This window comes from Puma concolor, chromosome A2, assembly GCF_028749965.1.
Source record: "Puma concolor isolate L17-30 chromosome A2, mPumCon1.1.hap2, whole genome shotgun sequence".
In the NCBI taxonomy this organism is placed as follows: Eukaryota; Metazoa; Chordata; class Mammalia; order Carnivora; family Felidae; genus Puma; species Puma concolor.
This window is the reverse complement of record NC_141668.1, coordinates 141857798-141872668: the sequence shown is the minus strand read 5'-3', so window position 1 is coordinate 141872668 and position 14871 is coordinate 141857798. Positions and strand designations below refer to the sequence as shown.

General features: G+C 36.8%; 1 protein-coding gene across 8 annotated transcripts in view; it reads left to right on the top strand.

Moving 5' to 3' along the window:
• The window catches only part of PTPRG (protein tyrosine phosphatase receptor type G), a 721980-nt gene extending 707614 nt beyond the window's left edge, over positions 1-14366 (top strand). For all 8 annotated transcript variants that reach the window (XM_086697741.1, XM_086697739.1, XM_086697740.1 and 5 more), the window contains 2 exons: positions 9119-9254; positions 9848-14366. In XM_086697741.1, coding sequence (XP_086553867.1) covers positions 9119-9254; positions 9848-9994 — 283 coding nt within the window. In that variant the 3' untranslated portion in view covers positions 9995-14366. The remainder of the gene's footprint in view (positions 1-9118; positions 9255-9847) is intronic.
• The last annotated feature ends 505 nt before the right edge of the window (positions 14367-14871 follow it).

Sequence of the window (14871 nt, the reverse complement as noted above, 5' to 3'; positions counted from 1 at the left end):
AGAGAACAGAGACAGAAAGGAGCAGAAAACTTCCCTAACCTGGGGACGGAAACAGACATATCCAAGTCCCAGAAGCAGAGAGCCTCAAACAAGATGAATCAAAGCAAGACACATAATAATAATAAAGATAAATCGAGGATTCTAAAAGTATCAAGAGAGAAGCACTAGTTATTTACAAAGGAAAGCTCTCAGCTGATTTTTCATCAGAAACGTGCAAGCCAGAAGGAAGTGGCATGATATATTCAAAGTATAGAAAGGAAAAAACCCATAACCAAGAATACTATACCCAGTTACCATTCACAGTTGAAGAAGAGATACAGCATTTACCACACCAAAATTAAATGAGCTCATCGCCACTAATCCAGCCTCAGAAGAAAATCAAAGACTCCCCTTTGGAAAAGAAAAGGCTGTAAGTAAAAAATTATTAAAAAAAAAAAATTCACTAGTAAAACCAACATAATAAATCAATCTTAAAACTAGTATAAAGATTAAAAGACCAAAGCAGTAAAATCAATTATATCTTAAAAAAAAAAAATTGTCTATTTTGTGACTCCTTTAAGATGTACAATGACATCATACATATATATATATACATATATATGTATATATATATAAAAAACATGGAGAGGATAAGTCAAAGTGCAGTTTTCAGAATGTGTTCAAACTTTAAGCAACCATTAAAATACACTGCTATATATTTAGGATGTTATATATGAACCTTACAGAAACCACAAACCTAAAACCTATAATAGATATAAAAAAGCAGAAAGAAATCAACACATAACACTAAACAAAGTCCTCAGTCACAAGGGAGAAGAGCAAGAGAAGAAAAGACCTAGAAGAACTACAAAAATAACCAGAAAACAATGAACAAAATGACAGTTAAAGTACATACCTCTCAAATAAGTGGTTTAAGTGCTCCAATCAAAAGACATAGATTAAATGGATAAAAAAACAAGACCCAGATGTTGCCTACAAAAGACTCCCTAAATAGATATACAGACTGAAAGCTGAAGGGATGGAAAAAGATATTCCACAGAAATGAAAAAAGAAAAAAAAAAAAAGCTGGGGTAGCAGTATTTATAGCAGACAAAATGGACTTTAAAATAAAGAATAGGGGCACCTGGGTGGCTCTGTCAGGTAAGTGTCTGGCTCTTGACTTTGTTGAGTTCAGGTCATGATCTCAAGGTTTGTGAGATCAGGCTCTGCACTCAAGTGCATAGCTTGCTTGGTATTCACTCTCTCCTTGTCTCTCTCTGCCCCTCCCCTGCTCATGTGCTCTGTTTCTCTCAAAAAAAAAAAAAAAAAAAAATGGTAAAAGGATCCATCTAAGAAGAGGATACAACAACTGTAAATATCTATGCACCCAACATCGAAGCATCTAAAGGGGGAAATTGATGGTAAGAAAATAGCAGGGAATTTTAACACCCACTTAAGTCAATGGATAGATCATCCAGATCGAAAATTAATAAGGAAACACTGGCCTTGAACAAGACATTAGACCAGATGGATTTAACAGATACATACAGAACATTCCATCCAAAACAGCATAATACACATTCTTTTCAAGTACAGATGGGACTATTCTCCAGGATCGCATATTAGGCCATTAAGCAAATCTCCATAAATTTAAGAAGACTGAAATCACATCAAGCATTTTTTCTGACCATAATAGTATGAAACTAGAAATAAATTACAAGAAAACCTGGAAAAAATACAAATATATGGAGGATAAATAACATGCTATTAAACAACCAATGTCTCAATGAAGAAATCCAAGAGGAAATTAAAAAATACCTGGAGGCAAATGAACACGCAAAATCTTTTGAGATGTGGCAAAAGCAGTTCTAAGAAGGAAATTTATAGCAATACAGGCCTACCTCAAGAAATAAAACTCTCAAGCAGTCTATCCTTAGGAACCTAAAGGAACTAGAAAAAGAAGAACAAACAGAGCCAAAATTTAGGAGAAGAAAAGAAAAAAGATCAGAGTAGAAATAAATGTAGACTAAAAAATCCATAGAAAATATCAATGAAGGGGCGCCTGGATGGCTTAGTTGGCTAGGCATCCCACTCGGTTTCAGCTCAGGCCATGATCTCATGAGTTCATGGGTTTGAGGCCCCACAGTGGACTCTGCACTGGCAACACAGAGCCTGCTTGGGATTCTCACTCTCCCCTTCTCTCTCTGCCACTCTCAAACAAATAAGCTTAAAAAAAAAAAAAAAATCAATGAAACCAAGACCTGGTTCTTTGAAAAGATAAACAAGACTAAAAAACTTTTAACCAGACTCCTCAAGAAAGAAAGCAGACTGAAATAACATTACAAATGAAAAAGAAGTTACAGCCAACACCAAGGAAATACAAAGGATAATGAGAGTGTACTATTAAAAATTCTAAGCTAACAAGTTAGACAAACCTAGAAGAAATGGAAAAAATAAATACGTGCAGCCACTATGTAAAACAGCGCCGAAGCTACTCAACAAAGTAAAAATAGAAATACCATATGATCAGTAATTCCATTTATGGGCATTTATCAGAAGAAAACAAAAACACTAATTGAAAAGGAGGCATGCACCCCTATGTTCACTGCAGCGGTATTTACAATAGTCCTAATACATAAGAAATCTAAGTGTCCGTAAATAGATGAGTGGATACAGAAAATGTGATGTATGTATACAATGGAATATTACTCAGGCATTAAAAAAAAAAAAAGAGGGGCGCCTGGGTGGCGCAGTTGGTTAAGCGTCCGACTTCAGCCAGGTCACGATCTCGCGGTCCGTGAGTTCGAGCCCCGCGTCGGGCTCTGGGCGGATGGCTCGGAGCCTGGAGCCTGTTTCCGATTCTGTGTCTCCCTCTCTCTCTGCCCCTCCCCTGTTCATGCTCTGTCTCTCTCTGTCCCAAAAATAAATAAACGTTGAAAAAAAAAATCACCTTTTACATCAACATGGGTAGAACTAGAAGGTATCGGGCTAAGTGCAGTAATCAGATAAAGACAAATACAAGTGATTTCACTTCTATGTGGAATCTTAAATAAAAACAAACAGAAGTAAACTAAGATAAACAGAACAAACTGGTGGTTGTCAGTAGTAGGGAGAGGGGTGAAATAGGTGAAGGGGGTTAGTAAGTACAGACTTCCAGTTATAAATAAATCACAGAGATGACAAGTATAGCATAGGAAATATACTTAATAATGTAATAACTATCATGGTGAATATTTCATAACATATATACTTGTCAAATCATTGTTACACACCTGAAACTAATACGGTCTATCAACTATACTTCAGTAAAAAAAAGTTCCAGATGGCCACAGCACAGCATTAAACTAAGGGCAAGACTCTTGTGAGCAGGAGACCCGTCAGACCGTAGCCAGGAAGCTGGCCCTGACTGCAGTCAGATCCAGATCTATCTAATCCTGCTGGTTAACACTGCCTCCCACTGGTTGTCACAGGAAGCACTCTGGCATTCATGTCCCTCAGTTCTCCAGACCATGTTTCCCTACTTTATTTTCTCATTCACTTCCAAAGTTTTAAATTTTTTTAAAGTACTATTTTAGAGAGAGATTGGGGGAGGGGACAGAGAGAATCTCAAGCAGTCTCCAGGCTCACTGAGGAACCCAGTATGGGGTTCAGTCCTACAACCCTGAGACCACAACCTGACCTGAAATCAAGAGTCGGACACTCAAGCAACAGCCACGCAGGCACTCCCCAAAGTGTTAATTTCTTAAAGTGCTGTGGAAGGCTTTCATGTTGCGTGATTCCCCCAGACCGCTGCATATTCAAGCTTTAACTGTTTTCCTTTCTGCCCTAATGATTTCTACGGGAAGCTTTAGTTTCTTCATAGTGACACAGTTATAACTCTGGATTGCATTTTTGGTTATGATTTTTAAAACTTTTTTTTTAATGCTTATGGGAGCAATAAAGTGATTGTTAAAACCTCTTAAAAGCAAAGGTACAATAATTATATGGAAGAGTAAAAAATATAATTAAGTGGGCAGAGGTATTATACACACTGACAATACAAGGAATCCCACTGTGGTTTAAAATGAATATAGAGCACTTACCATTACTGTACATCAGGAACTTCAAGTACTTCTATTTCTTTGAGGTATAGGCAAGGAAAGATGAAAACACATTTTGCTTTCTTCTTAACTGCACTAAATAAACATTCCTCTCAATGGGGCCCTTTGAGAAAGGCAAACAGTGAATCTGTACACTACTCTTGTTTTATATATGTTATAAAATTACTAGTATCACTTTTTCACCAAGTTCTTATAGTCTGAAGGGCAAATCCATGAAACTCAATAAATATCCTCTAATTCTATCTAATTCCTAATCTGAGAATGGCCTCTATTTTTTCAGTCTTTACCCTTTCACTATCATGTTTGGTATGTAGAAAATATTTAAATGATCTGTGGATTTGATTAATTTGACTTAGTTTCTGGTCCTGTTTGAAATCTTACTGTGTAGGTGCTTCCTTTTAATTTAGGTGCTTATTTAAGAGTGGCTAAATCTAAGAAAGGCAATCCAAGGACAGGCAAGAGTACATCCACATAGAGTACACACTATAATAAGATATGTAATACGGGACTTTTCTATCTGAAAGGCTGTGGAGAGCTTTAAAAAAGAGATTGGTTTGGGGGACAGGGGGAGGTTGGGGAAAGGGTCCTGAGTCTAACAGTTTCACTAGAACATATTAAGCAAAGGTTAGATTTTGGTCCTTCTGGAAAAAATAATAATTAGTACAGAGGATTAAAAAAAAAAAAAAAAACGCTAGTCATGCTAAATAAGAAGGTAAACTGAGTACAATTTAGAATCTGTGGAAAGTTAACATAATGATCAAAGCAAGAAGAACAACAACAAAGTGTAAATCAGTTACTGGAGCAGTTACAATAGAACACATGCTCAGAGATCTAACAGAAGACTAGGACATTAACCAGAAACATGTATAATCAAACAGGAACAAATGAGAGAGTCCAAGATAGGGGAAAAACAAGAGACAGGCTAGTAGTAGTAGAATGGACAGAAGTGAAATCAAACTTAGTTACGGACTAGATAGGTGAGTTCTAACATACGTCTGAGAAGTGATCCATGTTGACAAAAGAGATTAAAGAAATAACGGCTGAGATTTTCTAAGAACTTAAGTCTCATAAAACATACAGTTTTGGAAAATGGTGAAGAAAAAGTAGGGAGGGCATAAATTGCCATTGGGAAGAAAAGCATCTACCATGTATCCACAGTTACACTCAAAATATTTGGTAACTGTTCATTTGCTGAGGTGTGATAATGTTTATATGTATTTTTTTAAATTTTATCTTTTATACTAAAATATTAATGAATAAAATACCTGGGATTTACTTCAAAGGATATGTGGGAAGAAGGAGATGTGAAAAAAGATTGGCCATGAGCCAGTGACGGCTGTAATTGAGTAATGGCTACATCAAAGTTACAGTACTTTCAAGTGTTTGATGTTTTCTAATAATAAAAGGTTAAAATAGAAATATTTTAAAATAAACACTTGAAATTGTTTATACCAATACATGTTTTAAGTCTCAATAATAAGTATAATAAATGGTGTTTACTGAACATATTGTATATACTAGCTTCTATTATGAGCCATTAACATGTATCAGCTCAAACTAAACTCGTGTGACAAACTGTGAGGCCTTGGCCAGTTACGTCACCAGAACGTACCTTGTTTCTTCCGCTTTGGAAGGGGAATAACAACAGTCATAGCACAGGATTATTGTGACGATTAAGTTGGTACACTTAATACCTGTAAGAGATCCTGGCACATAGTAAGAGCATAACACACCTTAGTGATCACCAAGAACTGAATAAACAGACAAGTTCCCAAACTGTTAAGGCCCACCAAGTCCTCACTAGGCTATACTTAAACAGTAACAAACACAGGAGATTTAATGTAACCTTGATTAAAAAAAAAAAAAAAAAAGGAGAACACCAGAATGGAAAAGTATAGGCCAATCTTACTTATTTGATTATGGGTACAAAAATGTAAGTAAAATACTGTCAAAATCCAGTATGTTGGATTAAAAGAAATATGTATCATTAAAAGTAAGATGGTTTCATGTATCATGAAAAGGGTGTAGAGCTGGTTAAGTGTTACCACTGCTCTCTCAAGTGAATTCAGGGCATTATTAAAGGAATTGCTAAAAGAGTCAATAGGTGTTGGAAAGCACAGGATAGAATAACATTCACTCATGATCTCCCTCCCCAAAAGAAAACACTCTTAGCAAACAAAGTCGCAAGTATCTTCTTTAACTTGATAAATGTTATTTATCAGAAGCCCACAGCAAACATCTTTATTTAACACGAAAAACTTAGGGGCTTTACAATATGAGACCCCCTTGCAGTGTTACAATGCACAACTACCGGGTCCTAGCCAATGCAATAAAAGCAAAAGATGTAAGAAATACAAAAGCTGAAAAGAGACAAAATTAACATTGTTGGCAGATAAAGATGAAGCCAACTTCCTAGATAATCCACAAATTATTAGAACGTAAAAAGAGTTCTGCATGGCAGGATACAAGTTCACCATGTGAAAATCACTAATGTTCCTATGTATCAATGGAAACCAAACAAAAGATCATAAAAAGAGGCCATTCTTAGGAATGACAGACTCTAAAAAGGCACCTAGAAATTACCCTAAAATGAAACTGGCAAAGACAATGAAGAAAACTGTAAAATGTAAGTGATAACTACAAAAGACCTGAAAAAGGGAGAAAAGATATCATGTTCATGAACAGAAAAACTCAAAAAGAGGTTACTGTCCTCTAACCAATCTATGTATTGAGGGCAAACCAAGCAAAACCCCAGTAAAACTTTTTGTGTTCCTTGAGCATTCAGTTTCAAGACTAATATGAAACAGGACAGGAAGGAATCAAGGAGTAGAGGTATTTGGAAATGAGTGTACAAGTAAAAATGAAAATACAGATGTTTGAAGCACAAAAAAACATGAAACAATGAATGTAGAGACAGCCAAGACTACAGGAGCTTGCTCTTTCAGATGTCAGAACATTAAAAATCTATAGGAATTAAATGTAGGGAAATAACAAAAAATAGATTAAAGGGCCAAACAGATTTCAGAAACTATATGACAATTTAGTATTTGATACAAAGGAAACTCAATGAGAAAAGAGGAGACTATCCAATAAAAAAAAAAAGTCATCCATTAGAAAAATAAGTAAAATCAGACCATAACCTTATACCAAAATAGGATTCAGATGAAATAGACAATGAAATGTAAAAAACAAAAATAGAAAAATGTAGGAGAATGTTTTTAAAGTGCTGAGTTAGAAAAAGCATTCTCAAGATTCCAAAAAAGCCAAAAATAAAAGATGAAGCCATTTGATTATGTGTAACAAAAGTACCTATAAACAATGTTAAGGGAAACTGAGACACTGGAAGAAATATTTACAACCTATGCTACAAATAACAGAGAGCTAAGAGAAATGGCCAAAGTATATTAACACACAATTTCAGAAGAGGAAACACAGGCCATAAACACAAAAGATTCTCAAACTTCCTGGTAATCAAGAAAATGCAAATTAAACTAACATTAGGATACAATTTTTCACCCATCAGATTAGGAGAAGCTTTTCAACTTTAAAATGACGAGAAGATGGGGGCACCTGGGTAGCTCAGTCAGTTAAGCATGCAACTCTCTCTTTCAGCTCAGGTCATAATCTCACAGTTTGTGAGTTCAAGCCCCATGTCGGATAATGTGTCAACGGCGTAGAGCCTGCTTGGGATTCTCTCTCTCCCTCTCCCCCATCCCCTCTTCACTCTCTCGATCTCAAAATAAATAAACTTTAAAAAAATTCAAATAAAATGATGTCAGAGAAACAAGTATTCTCATGCTGGGAGGGGGATAAACCGGTAAAACCACTAGGAGAGAAACATTGCAGTATCTTTAAAACTAAAAATGGGCATACCTGTGAGCCAATTTTTCTACTCATGGTAATTCCACTGGTATGCCCAAGATACAAACCATGTAAATGCCCACCTACAGGGAAGTCAGCAAGTCCAGTATGCATACAGCACGGAAGTAATGAACCAGACTGAAATGTACCAACAAACTGGACTCTGGGCTACTGGACCTAAATGTAGAACAGTTTTTACCTCTAGCTAGCTGACCTCTAAAGTTGGGAGCTTTGGTCTTATTTGTATTAAAGATGTAAAACATCTGTAATGTTTCAATTTCATATAACGATAAACTCAGAAACTGCACATAAACTGCACTATAAACTGCACATTTAATAGTTTTTAATAGAACAGTGGGCACAAGCCATATACATATGCAAGCCATATAAATTCTAGTTTCATTTCTACCAGCATCATCACCTGGAACGATTCATTCAATCCCTCTGTTTTCTTAACACTAATGTGCCACCAGAGGTTCCTGGAAAAAAATGGGATTTCCATTCTAAATGTGTGTGTGTGTGTGTGTGTGTGTGTGTGTGAGAGAGAGAGAGAGAGAGAGAGAGAGAGAGAGACTGACTGTGTGTGTCAAAAACAACCATATTTTTCCAAGACTTTTATCACAGGTACTCTAACTGGCAAAATTCCACTTCAGTGCCAAAAACAATGACCTAATGTGAAATTCATTTTGAAACTTTTCTGACTACATTTTGAGCCACACATTTCAAGTCACGTTTTTTAAGTTTGATTTAGCTGGGTTTTTTTGGGGGGGTGGGGGGATATTTTTTTTTTTTTTTCAGATCCTTTCCCTACCTCTGCACATCCAGGAGCTTGTAGTTAGGGTTCTCGTATTTTTCCCACCTCATTCCCAGCATTAAGTCTTCTATAGCTATCCCCAGTCTAATTTTAAACCTCTCATTTCATCTGGAGTATCAAACTGAGCATCTGATAAGCCAGTTTGGGAGCTTTCACATTCATGAACAAATGGCACCTTTGTGCTAGTCTCTACATCTTCTCTCCCTGTCCAGCATTTCACTGATTTCAAGAAGAGAGGTCACTGCAGTCTGTGTGCGGACTATGCAAACATATGCCACCATGCAAATATATGGTGTTAATTTCATTCCAGTAAATTTAATCCCTAAGCAAATCTGAAATAGCGTGTTTTTTTTTCCTCCCCAAGGTATGGAGCAGTTTCAGCAGGAATGCTGTGTGCCCTTACCACCCTGTCCCAGCAACTGGAGAATGAAAATGCTGTGGATGTTTTCCAGGTTGCAAAAATGATCAATCTTATGAGGCCTGGAGTATTCACAGACATTGTAAGTACTTTGCTTCTTTGTGAAACCTGTTCCTCCATCAACCGAAACTCAGGCAAACACTTGAATTAGAGCAGCGGTTGTCAGTGAGGGGTGGTTTTGCCCCGCCCTCCCACCCCCAGGGGATGTTTGGCAACATCTGGAGACTTTTTTTTTTTTGGTCGTCACAACTGGCGATGAAGACCAGTGCTCTGGCACCGACTGAGCAGAGCCCAGGGAAGCTGCTAAACATCTTGGCACGCAGCAGACACACCCTCTCCAACAAAGAATCATCTTCCTGAAAACATCATTAGTGTTGAGAGCGAGAAACTCTGCTTTCTAGAGTATGGTATTCTCCAGTGCTAGCACAGGGATATTCCATTCTCTTAATTCACTGTCAGTACTGAGAATGAGTTCCCAACTAACAACAATCAAAGTGACATGCAGAAGGCAAAGGTCTCCACTATGAAAGGATTCAAGTCATTTTTTAAAGTTTCTTAGCATAAATGTATATTCTTGTTTTTTTATAATTACCTTTTTAAAAAATTGGTCTTTCTACCTTAGATGAAATGACTAAGCTGTTCTTTGTCTCAAACTGTCTTCTCCTTGTTTTTCAGGAACAATACCAGTTTGTCTATAAAGCAATGCTCAGCCTGGTCAGCACTAAAGAAAATGGAAATGGTCCCATGACAGTGGACAAAAATGGTGCTGTTCTCATTGCAGATGAATCAGACCCTGCCGAGAGCATGGAATCTCTAGTGTGATTGGAATCCCGAACGGGCACTTAATTTGTAAAACTTCTGAAGACTGAGAACTTTTTTGAGGCCTTTTTTGCCAGACTCTAGGTTATACAATAACCCAGTTACTTTTTTACACTGATAAAAGTTTTGATATTTATTTTTTGCCATTTTATGTCTTAATGGTATCCTACTGAGCATTTGCACCTCTGTTCATTTCACACAGTGAAACGCAATTTTACCTAGTTTGCACTATATGATCAGTGTTACTGCCTATAATCTAATCCTAAAGCAAGCCCTGATGTGACATTCCATGAGAACACACATGCTACTTTTTAGTTCAGTACAGTGAAGGTTTTGTCAGGACAGTGGATCTTGGTTTTTTTATTATTATTGCGAAAGCAGCTGCATCCTCCTAGCAGGCAATGCTGAGCTTTTCCTCGGTCCTCTCCTCTGTTTGTTTTAGGCACTGCTCAATACTGTCTGCCTTCTGTACTTTAATGGAGTGGATGGGCATTGTTTTCTTATAAAGAATAGCAGGTTCCTGGGAGCTACTGAGACAGTCTGTTAACCTCATGGCCTTGAAACAGTTCCGTTTATGACGGTAAAGGTATCCATTAAGAAATTAGAAGGCTTAAGAGCTTTATGTGAACATCACTTATTAGTTGAAGTTATATTCATAGCTTAAAAAAAAATTCCCCAACTGTGTCAAAATAAAGGATATCTCTGTATTACAGTTTTCACAGTAGCTATGTGGACGGTGTGTGTTATTTCCATCTTGACCCTCTGAAATAGCTACACCCTGCAGTCAGGGCTATCTTTTACAATAGGGATATGGCAATAGTTTACACATCTCCGCTATCCCTTTAGTAACTCTCCATTAATGCTTCTTGGTTTCTAATACCATACATCATGGCAGGTAGAACAATGAAAATTTCTGCAGGTGTGTAACTTTGAAATTAGCCCTCTAAAATATCCCTATTACTCGTCTAGCACTCTAATAAAAACTACCTAGTTAACATTCTTTTCTTTCCTTTTTTGCCAAATATTTCCTGATAAATTCCATAATGACATATATTCTTGTAGTTAGGATAAAACTGAAAATACTTTATTAGCAAAAGTCTTGGGACTATGTAGATTCCCACACATGGAGAAGTCTGATTTGGAAAGACGAAATCAGAATCTTGAATAAAAGAGGATATGGACATTTTCAAATAGATTTTCAAAAATGGGGATGGCTTGGTGTGGTTTAGCCCCAAGAACAGACACACTTCCCTCAAAGAGGCTAATAATCATTACACAGAGCCCAAGGAACTTATCTGATCTAGCCTCTGGAGCCATATTCACCCTGCCGTAAGTACACAATTGGGAAATAAGGAGCAATAAGAAATTTCAGTTCAGTTAGAAAAATAAGCTCCTTACTGAGATCTGTTCTATTACATATTTGTGTTTAAGGGATGACTTCTGTTAGAAGTGAAGTCATCACCAGAACTGGGCGTGTCAAGAAGAAAAGAGTTTTGGTTAATTTTTATGTCAATAAACTTCAACAACAACCCCAATACTGGCTACTATCATACTATCTGGGTAGGTTCTGTGACATTAATGATAATCAGCGCTGAGATTCTATTTCTCTTAAGTCAGCTTTCTGTGAAGTCTGTCAGAGTGGTGCTGAGGAAGCAAAGCCACTAAGGAGAGGCTACCGGCCAAGTTTGCGAGTTCCGATGCATAGCCAGTTGATGGCGTTTTCATGAACTGTGTCACTTGCCAGGGTTAATCTCATGTTTTCATCACATAAATTCTACAACATGGCAATAGTCCACTGTTCACGAACCATGTAGGTGAGGCTTAAGGAAAGGTGCGCAAGTGAGCGAAGTCTGCTAAACTGTACGTGCTAGAGGAAAGAACACCTCTGCGGCCCCTCCGCTGCCGTCAGAGGTTAACACCAGGAAGCTCTATCTACACAGAAGGAGAGAAGCTTGAACACGAAACACCACAGCTGCCAGAAGGCTGAGGGGAATCAGGAAGGGCAAGGTTGCAGATCATGGCAAGAGCTAGATCCTTTTCAGTCAATCAAGCAGATTATACTTAATTTATATAGAGTATTGATAGGAGTGAACTCTTTTTTAGTAGTTGGCACAGGTTTGGCTGTGAGAAGTAATGTTCGAGTTGGGGTTCATGGTCCCTTGGTAATTTTTTCTGAGACAAGTGAACACTGCTTAGAAAACAGCACGTATTTCCTTCTGTGCTATTTATAGAGGGCTCAATTCGTGAAAACCGTTAAGTTCCAACACAATTCTGTGACCATTTCTTACATGGGTATCGTAGTTACAATAAAAGAAAGATCGCGAGTAAACAGAAGCATTGAAAAGGGTGGCTTGAAGTTCTCAGAGAAATTGTGTGTCTATAGTGGGCTTGAGCCAAGGTCTGCAAATCCTCACACACTGGAACATGAGCAGTTGCTGTTTGCCCATCTTGCCTAAGTGGTCCAAACACACTTCAGTGAGGACAGCTCTGTTCAGCAGTTCTTTCCTCACTTGCCCCAGAGAGTGTATCCTGAATATGATCTTTCATTTGTTATCAGTAGAAATACGCTTGCATCTTTCCAGAGGCAGAGAGTTTCAAAGATGGTGTTTTGTTTGAGACATGAACACACTGCTTAACTACACAACAAGGTTATTACCATTTGCACTCAGGGGGAAAGGAAATAGCTATTGCAAACGATCATGTGCTATTTTATAAAATAAGCTGGTGGGTGTATGAATTTAGCTCTAGGTGAACAGAATGCACACATCATACAACACTGGACTGCAGTGATCACAACAAGTGGCCATACTGGGCATCAGAGGAGACCCCTTACCGGCATCAGGAGAACTCTTTTTGCATCCAAAAGCCACAATGTCTTCTTTTATATACGCGTGTGTTAAAAAGTTAACTTCTGAATTTCAAAAGTAAGATCATTGAATTGGTTTTCCTAAATTTTTATGCCTTGGAGCTTTAAGAGTCTATTTCAAGTTGAAGAGTCCAGCACGGTCAGAGAAGTTGATGGTGTTCAAGGTTTGGCTGTTGGAAATTTTAGCCCAGAGTGACATACTGAAATCAACAAATAACCTTAATTATTTTATAATGACACAGCACAACTGCCTTGTTAGGAATTTTTTTCTTAAAATGCATATATATTTAAAAATTAAAATATAGATACCAATTTACCAAAGATACATATTACTAATTCTAAGCAAAAAATAAACCCAAACTCATCACAATTTAAGAAATAATAATCAAAATGTAGTTTGTCTTAAGAATTTAGCAATTATACTGGAAAATGCATTTTCAACTCCTGTGTTCTAAAGATTATGTTCAAAAGGTGCCAGTGAATTTTTATATGAAGGGAAAATGCCTGCTTTTTTTTTTTTAAACAGCTATAATTTCACTTACCCCTTTGCGCTTTCCCTTAGTTGCCATTTAACATGCGATACTGGCTTTACTTATCTCTAGAAAGAAGGCATGCTACAAATAGGAAGGAATTGTACTAATATTTGGCCTCTACTTTGTCTTAGCTGTTAAACTGTTTTTAGTATTTTTGTTAAATATTTGCAAAGGGAAGCATTTTCTACAGAGGATAATTAATTTCAAGAAAAATCTTGAGTTTTAAGAAATAAACATCTCCAGGAAAGGAGACAGCCGATTTTATAAAATGTTGCAACTCTCCAACATTTGGGGTAGTGACTCCTTTTTTGTTAGGACATTTGAAACTAGCAAGCAGCCATTGTTTCTAAAAAAGAAAAAAGAAAAAAAAACCTCAGCCTTCATGTTAATTCATGTTTCTTTCACTTCATTTTGAAATAGCTAAAATCATTAAAACTGTAAATATTTTGTTGCTTGGATAAGCATCTTCTGGAAACTTTGTATCTATGGTATATAATCATAGAATTTTATATTTTCATATAAAGCTAATTTTTTTCTAGTTTCAACTCCGTCATAGTTTTGTTTTGTTTTTGTTTTAGTTTTTTGGGTTTTTCTTTGTGGTGGATATGTGAATTCAACTTTCTGTATATTGAAGTAGCAAGAACTGTATCTTTGCATTCCAAAAGAATCCAACACGTGTTATTTCTTTGAGGCAGTGATTGTGAAAATTGGGTTTTCTTTAATTCCATTGACCATTTGTGCAATAGGAATTAGACATAATTAGTCACTGAATACATTCGTTGCATTGACCCATTTGGAAAAAGTGATTGTTGTTTTGTTTTGTTTTTTTAATTTGTTCAGGGGGGAGGGGTTTTGTAACCTGAAATTTTTCCCTTTTTTCTTCTGTTTAAAACTATATCAAATCATTCTATTATAGTGTTATTTAATATGTAAATTGTATTGCTATACATAAAATAAAGTATGGTTTTTGATGTAATCATTAGTGCTGAGCATTTCTATGAAAGTATCTCCAATAAAATTAAGTTACTAGTCTCCCTTAACAGATAACATTTATTTTACTACCATGAAAACTAAGAGGGTTGGCAGGCATAAATGTAAAGAGTCATCTTCACATAGGCAGCAAACCAAAAGAAATGTCTGTTCTGAATTCCACCTTTCTCAAAGAGTGAAGAATGACAAATGTTTACCTACATATGGAATCAAACTTGATTTGCATTATGAATCTGCTAAGGTGTAAGCAGAATTATTACTTCCTCCAGTATACCAACTAGATTTATAGCAACTTCTACCTCTTATTTACGATGTTGGATGAAGGATGTATCCTGCCAACACTTTTGGAGACTCTATGAGATGTATGTAGGATCCCTACAATCGCTTCTACTTATGAGCAATTTTGACATTTCCAAACAGGGAGGGGTACGCAGGTCTCAAACCTGACGGCTTGGGCCCACCATGCCCCGTGAACTTTCGGTGGGTTCACA